This window comes from Vipera berus (assembly GCF_964194415.1).
Source record: "Vipera berus genome assembly, chromosome: Z".
NCBI classification, from domain to species: Eukaryota; Metazoa; Chordata; class Lepidosauria; order Squamata; family Viperidae; genus Vipera; species Vipera berus.
Genome location: NC_138205.1, coordinates 130,954,213 through 130,964,100, shown reverse-complemented (window position 1 = coordinate 130,964,100; position 9,888 = coordinate 130,954,213). Strand labels below are relative to the sequence as shown.

Genomic DNA, 9,888 nt, shown 5'->3' with positions numbered 1-9,888 from the left:
ACACAGACGCCACACACACGCACGCACACACGACACGCAGACACGACACGCGAGGGACGGGGAAGGAGGGAGGGAGGGAGGGGGGCCGTCCAGCAGGCCCGGCAGCGGGATCCCAGGGGGGGCTGGTTTTTGGGGGTGGGGGGGTCCCCGGAGCAGGATCGGGAGGGGAGGGGGGGCTCTCGAGGGAGGGAGGGGCGAGGGAGGAGGGGGAGATGGGGAGGGAGGAAGGGGGGGAGGTTTTTTGGGGGGGAGGGGGAGGGGGTGGGCTTCCTCCCTCCCCCTCCTCCTCCTCCTCCTCCTCCTCCTTTGCCTCTTTCTCTACGCACGCACGCGCACGCACGCACGCACGCACGCACGCCTCCTCTCCCCTTCTCCCCCACCCCCGGCAGTGGAGGCAGGAGACCCCCTCCCCTTCCCCGGCTGCACCCCCCCTCACCCCCGATCCGGCCCCCTCCCCCCCTCCCCTGGAGCCAGGAGATCCTGGGGATCCCTTCTGCCCCCTCCCACCCTCCTCCTGGCAGCCGGGAGATCCCTGCCCCGGCTCCAGGGGATCCCTTGGGCCTCCTCTGCCCCCCCCAGGATCCAGTTCTCCCATCCTCAGTGGAGCTGGGAGATCCCTGTCCCACGCCAGGGGATTCCCTTGGGCCCCTCTGCCCCCCCAGGATCCAGTTCTCCCATCCTCAGTGGAGCTGGGAGATCCCTGTCCCACGCCAGGGGATTCCCTTGGGCCCCTCTGCGCCCCCTCCCCCGACCCCAGGGATCCTGCCTCCTGGCTCCCACAGTAGAGCCAGGAGATCCCTGTCCCGCTCCAGGGGCATCTCTTGGGCCCCCTCTGCCTCCCCCGCCCCGCCGCCGCCGAGGATCCAGTCTCCCCCATCCCCAGGGGAGCCAGGAGATCCCTGTCCCACTCCAGGGGCATCTCTTGGGCCCCCTCTGCCTCCCCCGCCCCGCCGCCGCCGAGGATCCAGTCTCCCCCATCCCCAGGGGAGCCAGGAGATCCCTGCCCCCGCTCCAGGGGATCCCTTGTGGCCCCTCTGCCCCTCCCCCACACCGAGGATCCATTCTCCCCCATGGCTGGGGGAGCTGGGAGAGGATTCCCTGTCCCACGCCAGGGGATTCCCTTGGGCCCCTCTGCGCCCCCCCCCCCGACCCCAGGGATCCTGCCTCCTGGCCCCCACAGTAGAGCCAGGAGATCCCTGTCCCGCTCCAGGGGCATCTCTTAGGCCCCCTCTGCCTCCTCCCTCCACCGCCGCCGAGGATCCAGTCTCTCCCATCCCCAGTGGAGCCAGGAGATCCCTGTCCCACTCCAGGGGATCCCTTGTGCCCCCTCTGTCCCCCCCCAAGGATCCGGTCTCCCCCATCCCCAGTGGAGCCAGGAGACCCCTGCCCCACTCCACGGGATCCCTTGTGCCCCCTCTGCCCCCCAGGGATCCAGTCTCCCCTGTCCCCAGTGGAGCTAGGAGATCCCTGTCCCACTCCAAGGGATCTCTTGTGCCCCTCTGCCCCCCCCTGGCAGCCAGTCCTCCATCCCTAGTGGAGCTGGGAGATGATCCCTGTCCCACTCCAGGGGATCTCTTATGCCCCCTCTGCCCCCCCAGGATCCAGTTTCCCCGTCCCCAGTGGAGCCAGGAGACCCCTGTCCCACTCCAGGGGATCCCTTGTGTCCCTCTGCCCCACCAGGGTCCAGCCTCTGTGCCCCCAGTGGAGCCAGCAGATCCCTGTCCCACTCCAGGGGACCTCTTGTGCCCCCTCTCCCCCCCAGGATCCAGTTTCCCCCATCTCCAGTGGAGCCAGGAGACCCCTGCCCCCGCTCCACGGGATCCCTTGTGCCCCCTCTGCCCCCCAGGGATCCAGTCTCCCCTGTCCCCAGTGGAGCTGGCAGATCCCTGTCCCACTCCAAGGGATCTCTTGTGCCCCTCTGCCCCCCCCTGGCAGCCAGTCCTCCATCCCTAGTGGAGCTGGGAGATGATCCCTGTCCCGCTCCAGGGGAATCTCTTGTGCCCCCTCTGCCCCACCAGGATCCAGTTTCCCCCATCTCCAGTGGAGCCAGGAGATCCCTGCCCCCGCTCCAGGGGATCCCTTGTGGCCCCTCTGCCCCTCCCCCACACCGAGGATCCATTCTCCCCCATGGCTGGGGGAGCTGGGAGAGGATTCCCTGTCCCACGCCAGGGGATTCCCTTGGGCCCCTCTGCGCCCCCCCCCCCCGACCCCAGGGATCCTGCCTCCTGGCCCCCACAGTAGAGCCAGGAGATCCCTGTCCCGCTCCAGGGGCATCTCTTGGGCCCCCTCTGCCTCCCCCGTCCCGCCGCCGCCGAGGATCCAGTCTCCCCCATCCCCAGGGGAGCCAGGAGATCCCTGTCCCACTCCAGGGGAATCTCTTGTGCCCCCTCTGCCCCACCAGGATCCAGTTTCCCCCATCTCCAGTGGAGCCAGGAGACCCCTGCCCCCGCTCCACGGGATCCCTTGTGCCCCCTCTGCCCCCCCAGGATCCAGTTCTCCCATCCTCAGTGGAGCTGGCAGATCCCTGTCCCACTCCAGTGGATTCCCTTGGGCCCCTCTGCACCCCCCCCCGACCCCAGGGATCCTGCCTCCTGGCCCCCACAGTAGAGCCAGGAGATCCCTGTCCCACTCCAGGGGCATCTCTTGGGCCCCCTCTGCCTCCCCCGCCCCGCCGCCGCCGAGGATCCAGTCTCCCCCATCCTCAGGGGAGCCAGGAGATCCCTGTCCCACTCCAGGGGAATCTCTTGTGCCCCCTCTGCCCCACCAGGATCCAGTTTCCCCCATCTCCAGTGGAGCCAGGAGACCCCTGCCCCCGCTCCACGGGATCCCTTGTGCCCCCTCTGCCCCCCAGGGATCCAGTCTCCCCTGTCCCCAGTGGAGCTAGCAGATCCCTGTCCCACTCCAAGGGATCTCTTGTGCCCCTCTGCCCCCCCTGGCAGCCAGTCCTCCATCCCTAGTGGAGCTGGGAGATGATCCCTGTCCCACTCCAGGGGAATCTCTTATGCCCCCTCTGCCCCACCAGGATCCAGTTTCCCCCATCTCCAGTGGAGCCAGGAGACCCCTGCCCCCGCTCCAAGGGATCCCTTGTGGCCCCTCTGCCCCTCCCCCCCCCGCCGAGGATCCATTCTTCCCCCAGGGCCGGGGGAGCTGGGAGAGGATTCCCTGTCCCACGCCAGGGGATTCCCTTGGGCCACTCTGCGCCCCCTCCCCCAACCCCAGGGATCCTGCCTCCTGGCCCCCACAGTAGAGCCAGGAGATCCCTGTCCCGCTCCAGGGGCATCTCTTGGGCCCCCTCTGCCTCCTCCCTCCACCGCCGCCGAGGATCCAGTCTCTCCCATCCCCAGTGGAGCCAGGAGATCCCTGTCCCACTCCAGGGGATCCCTTGTGCCCCCTCTGTCCCCCCCCAAGGATCCGGTCTCCCCCATCCCCAGTGGAGCCAGGAGACCCCTGTCCCACTCCACGGGATCCCTTGTGCCCCCTCTGCCCCCGCAGGGATCCAGTCTCCCCTGTCCCCAGTGGAGCTAGGAGATCCCTGTCCCACTCCAAGGGATCTCTTGTGCCCCTCTGCTCCCCCTAGCAGCCAGTCCCCCATCCCCAGTGGAGCTGGGAGATGATCCCTGTCCCACTCCAGGGGATCTCTTGTGCCCCCTCTGCCCCCCCAGGATCCAGTTCTCCCATCCCCAGTGGAGCTGGGAGATGATCCCTGTCCCACTCCAGGGGATCTCTTGTGCCCCCTCTCCCCCCCAGGATCCAGTTCCCCCATCTCCAGTGGAGCCAGGAGACCCCTGCCCCACTCCACGGGATCCCTTGTGCCCCCTCTGCCCCCGCAGGGATCCAGTCTCCCCTGTCCCCAGTGGAGCTAGGAGATCCCTGTCCCACTCCAAGGGATCTCTTGTGCCCCCTCTGCCCCCCCAGGATCCAGTTCTCCCATCCCCAGTGGAGCTGGGAGATGATCCCTGTCCCACTCCAGGGGATCTCTTATGCCCCTCTGCCCGCCGGGATCCAGCCTTCCCCACCCCAGTGGAGCCAGTAGACCCATCTCCCCTGTCTGCCCCACTCCAGGGGATCCCTCTGACTGCCACCCCCTCCCGCCCCAATGGATCCAGAAGATCCTCTTTTCCTGATGGCCCTCTGCCTCGAGGGGTTCCCCATCTCCCTTCCCATGCCAAGGAATCCAGGAGATCCCCCTTGACTGCCCCTCCCCCAAGGGATCCGCAGTGACTCCCTACGCCTTACGGTCATTGCCCAGGGATCCAGGAAGTTGTTTTTTTTCCTCTCCGCAGGACTGGCCCCATCCTGGGCGAGGGGATCCAGTAGATCTCTCCCCTCTCTTTTGAAATAGCAGCTCCCGCAGGAGCTGCTTGGAGCCCCAGATGCTCCTGGCCAGCGACACCCCTGTGAGGCAGGCCCCTTCCTTAGAGCAAACCTGGGTGCTGGGGGAGGGGCTTGGCCAATCATGTGACCTGCCAATCACAACAACCCTGCAGGGCAAGCCAGTCTCACAAGAAGACTAGCCCTTTTTTTTTGACTTGTGGACTACAACTCCCAGAATTCCTCAGCCAGTGTGCCAAGTTTGAAGACCCCTGACTGAGCTGGCACTCTCTGGCGTTTGGGGACTCCATTTCCCAGAATTCCTAGAGAGATTCTCTCTCCCTCTCCCTCCCCCCTCCTCTCTCTCTCTCTCTCTCTCTCTCTCTCTCTCTCTCTCTCTGGAATTCTGGGAGTTGTAGTCACATTCCCGATAAACGGGTAGTCCTCGCTGTACGACCACGACCGAACCCAACGTTTCAGTTGCTAAGCGAGACCGTCGCTAAGCGAGTTTCGCCTCGCTTTACGACCTCACTGGCCGAGAAGTGTTAAAGCGCATCCCTGCAGTTGTGACGTCAGCGACCCCGGTCGTTAAGTGAATCTTGACTTCCCCGTTGACGGTCGCGAAAGGGGACGCCATCGTCATAAATACGAGTCAGTTGCCAAGGGTTTGAATTTTGATCCCCTTAAGCTGCGACGGTCGTAAGTGTGAGAACTGGTCCTCACTCCCTTTTTTCAGTTCCCTTGCGAGGGTCACTAAACAAATGGCTGTAAGCCGAGGACTAGCCGTGTAGTATCTGTGTAGTAAATTTAATTCTGGCCATTTTTGTTAACTCGGGATGGTATCCTAGAAAGTTATGCCAAGCCGAAAAAGCCATGTGCATTGTATATAAGTGTGTGTGTGTGTGTGTGTGTGTGTGTGTGTGTGTGTGTGTGTGTGTTATTCCCGCTATTATGCCTCTTAATTGCTTTTTAAAATATATGGCTCCCCCATTTAATACAGGTTTCTAGTCCTCATGAAGCGGTGCGGAAAGGAACTCACATTTGCGTCGCTCTCTTTGGTTGCGATTGCGGTCCAGTCGTTCGGTCCGAGCAGGGTGGCCTCAATAGGATGGGCTGAAATACACAGAGCCCTCGACTTTTTCAGCCCAGAAGAACCGTCGCTAAGTGAAACGGTGGTTTAAGTGGGTTTCGCCCCCTTTGACCCTCTCTCTTGCCACAGTTGTGAAGTCCTCGACTTCTTAGGGGCCACAGATTTCCCGTCGGTTAAGCCAGACCGTGGTTCGGCGAGTTTCACCCCCTCTCCCAACCCCCCCAACCCCGTTTTACGGCCTTGGTTCCCACGTCGCTAAGCGAATCCGTGCAGTTCTGAACTTTCAGAAGACGCTCCCTAACGTCAGTGAGCCGCTTTGCAAAAGCGAGTCCGCTTTCCCCCTTGACTTGGCTTGTCCGACGCTCGGCAAAAGGGGCGGGGTGGGGGGAAACGACCTGGCGTCGCGTCCGTCGTAAATGCGAGTCGGTTGCCAAACGTCTCCATTTTGGGACGGCGGGAGAGGCTGCGACGGTCGTAACGGTGAAAAAGGGTCCTTTTATTTTTATTTTTATTTTTTTATAACTTTGAGCCCACCGTGGTCAGCTGAGGACTAGCGGCTTGAAAAGGGTCCTGGGTGGCGGCCGCTCAACCGGGGTTGACGTATCTTCTCGAATCTCCCCCAACTCCTTGGTCTTCTCCAGCTCCAGGAATGGAACATGGAAGCTCAACATCTCATGCCTCTCCAACCGCCGCTGGTCCCCGAGCTGAGCCACATGCGAGAGGCGCAACTCCACACCGCTGAGGCCTCCCTCTGGAGCGTGGTGGCCACCGTCCAAGCCATGGAGAGGAAGATTGACCTGTTGGCCACCCGTCTGCTCAGCTTGGAGGGCCGATCCGGGACAGCCGAGAAGAAACTTTTGGATTGCGAGAAGACCGCCATGGAGTTCAACAACCAACTGGAGAACAAGTGGGCCGTCCTGGGCACCCTCATTCAAGAATACGGCCTTCTGCAGAGGAGGCTGGAGAACATGGAGAACCTTCTGAAGAACCGCAACTTCTGGGTCCTCAGGCTCCCCCCGGGCTCCAAGGGAGAAATCCCCAAGGTCAGGGGGTCCTCAAGGAGGAAGGAGGGATGGATTTTGAGCGGAACAAGGAACGCCGGGAAAGGAAAGAGGCTAGTTCCTCAGAAGGACGGGTGATGGTTCTCCTGACGGGACCACAAGTGGGCTAGATCTGGTCTTGTGTCTTCTCCACTGGTGGCTTCTAGAGGTTGGGTTGGAATCAGGACTTCCATAATTGTGTTCCCCCGGGATGGGTGGGACATCTGTCGTCTTCCCGGCACATCTGGAGACTTTGGCACTCGGGGTCCTTCAACTTTTTGAGGAGACCCAACCTGAATAATAATAATAATAATAATAATAATAATAATAATAATAATAATAATAATAATAATAATAATAATAATAATAATAATAATAATAATAATAATAATAATCTATTCTATTCCGTTCTATTCTATTCCTATATTCTATTCCATTCCATTCTATTCCATTCCATATTTTCTATTCTATTCTATTCTATTCTATTCTATTCTATTCTATTCTATTCTATTCTATTCTATTCTATTCCATTCCATTCCATTCCATTCAATTCCATTCCATATTTTCTATTCTATTCTATTCTATTCCATTCCATTCCATTGCATTCCATATTTTCTATTCTATTCTATTCTATTCCATTCCATATTCTATTCTATTCTATTCTATTCTATTCCATATTTTCTATTCTATTCTATTCTATTCTATTCTATTCTATTCTATTCCATTCCATTCCATTCCATTCCATTCCATTCCATATTTTCTATTCTATTCTATTCCATTCCATTTCACTCCACTCATTCCATATTTTCTAATTCTATTCTATTCTATTCTATTCTATTCTATTCTATTCTATTCTATTCTATTCTATTCTATTCTATTCTATTCTATTCCATTCCATTCCATTCCATTCCATTCCATATTTTCTATTCTATTCTATTCCATTCCATTCCATTCCATTCCATTCCATATTTTCTATTCTATTCTATTCCATTCTATTCTATTCTATTCTATTCTATTCTATTCTATTCCATTCCATTCCATTCCATTCCATTCCATTCCATATTTTCTATTCTATTCTATTCCATTCCATTCTATTCCATTCCATATTTTCTATTCTATTCCATTCCATTCCATTCCATATTTTCTATTCTATTCCATTCCATTCCATTCCATTCCATATTTTCTATTCTATTCTATTCCATTCCATTCCATTCCATTCCATTCCATTCCATATTCTATTCTATTCTATTCCATTCCATTCCATTCCATATTTTCTATTTTATTCTATTCTATTCCATTCCACTCCACTCATTCCATATTTTCTAATTCTATTCTATTCTATTCTATTCTATTCTATTCTATTCTATTCTATTCTATTCTATTCTATTCTATTCTATTCTATTCTATTCTATTCTATTCTATTCTATTCTATTCTATTCTATTCCATTCCATTCCATTCCACTCCATTCCATATTTTCTATTCTATTCTATTCCATTCCATTCCATTCCATTCCATATTTTCTATTCTATTCTATTCTATTCTATTCTATTCTATTCTATTCTATTCTATTCTATTCTATTCTATTCTATTCTATTCTATTCTATTCTATTCTATTCTATTCTATTCTATTCCATTCCATTCCATTCCATTCCATATTTTCTATTCTATTCTATTCTATTCCATTCCATATTCTATTCTATTCTATTCTATTCTATTCTATTCTATTCTATTCTATTCTATTCTATTCTATTCTATTCTATTCTATTCTATTCTATTCTATTCCATTCCATTCCATTCCATTCCATTCCATATTTTCTATTCTATTCTATTCCATTCCATTCCATTCCATTCCATATTTTCTATTCTATTCTATTCTATTCTATTCTATTCTATTCTATTCTATTCTATTCTATTCTATTCCATTCCATTCCATTCCATTCCATTCCATTCCATTCCATATTTTCTATTCTATTCCATTCCATTCCATTCCATTCCATTCCATATTCTATTCTATTCTATTCTATTCTATTCTATTCTATTCTATTCTATTCTATTCTATTCTATTCTATTCTATTCTATTCTATTCTATTCTATTCTATTCTATTCTATTCTATTCTATTTTGTAAATTGTTAGTGATTTTTTTTAGTAACAAAGCAATCTTTAACCTTGAAAAAAAAACAATTAAAACACAAACTAGGAAGGAAATTTTTTAAAAAATATATTCTCCATTGATTAGTCGTTACAGGATTACCGATTAATTCACTTTTAGTAATGCTTTAGGAACCAAACAATCTTTAATCTTAAAAAGAAACTTAAAAATAAAATATAAACTAGGTAGGAAAACTAGAAAAAAAATATCTTTTTTTACTTATCACACTCACGCGATTCTCAGTGAACTCACTTTTAATTACCGGTATTTTTTTAGTGGCAAAACTCTTTAATCGCAAGAGAAAAAACTAATTTTAAAAAGAAAAACTTTTTAAAAAATTAAAATATAGACTAGGAAGGGAAATGAAAAACGTATCTTATTTTTTTAACTTTTTATCAATCACTGGATTTGCCATGAAGCATTTTTTTAGTGGCAAAACACTAATCTTAAAAAGAAAAAAAAACTTGAAAAAAAATTAAAATACAAACTAGGAAAGAAAATTAAAAAATGTATCTTATTTTTTTAGCTTATCAATCGTCACCGGATTTGCAATGAACTTAATTTTTTAGTGGCAAAACATTAATCTTAAAAAGAAAAAATTTAAAAAAGAAAAGAAACATAAAAAAAATAAAATATAAACTTGTAAGGAAAATTTAAAAATGTATCATTTTTTTTAACAGTCATCACTGGATTTGCAGTGAAGTCACTTTTAGTCATTTTTAATGGCAAAACGCCATAATCGTAAAAAAACCCCTAATTTTAAAAAAGAAAAGAAACTTAAATAAAATATAAACTATGAAGGAAAATTTAAAAATGTATCTGTTTTTTACTTATCAATCGTTGCTGGATTTGCAATGAAGTTTTAGTAATTTTTTAGTGGCAAAACGCTCTTTAATATTAAAAAGAAAAACTTTTTTTAAAAAAGAAACAAGTTAAAATACAAACTAAGAAAGAAAATTAAAACAATGTATTATTTTTGTAATTTATCAATCATGACTGGATTTGCAATGAACTCACTATTAGTAATTTTTTAGTGGCAAAACACTAATCTTAAAAAGAGAAAAAAACTTTGATTTTAAAAAGAAAAGAAACTTAAAAAAATTAAAATATAAACTAGGAAGGAAAATTAAAAAAAATGTATCTTATCTTTTTTAACTTATCGATCATCACAGGATTCGCAAAGAAGTCACTTTTAGTCATTCATAATGGCAAAACACTATAATCGTAAAAAGAAAAGCTAATTTTAAAAAACCTAATAAACTAAAATAAAATATAAACTACGGAAGAAAATTTAAA

At 50.6% G+C, this 9,888-nt stretch overlaps 1 protein-coding gene across 1 annotated transcript in view; it reads left to right on the top strand.

The window, feature by feature from the left end:
• LOC308677625 (zinc finger protein 398-like) overlaps positions 1-9,888 on the top strand; it is a 28,359-nt gene that overhangs the window by 104 nt on the left and 18,367 nt on the right. Inside the window, exon 2 of the mRNA XM_081344217.1 lies at positions 6,043-6,444. Within this exon, the coding sequence (XP_081200343.1) occupies positions 6,043-6,444 (402 nt within the window). The remainder of the gene's footprint in view (positions 1-6,042; positions 6,445-9,888) is intronic.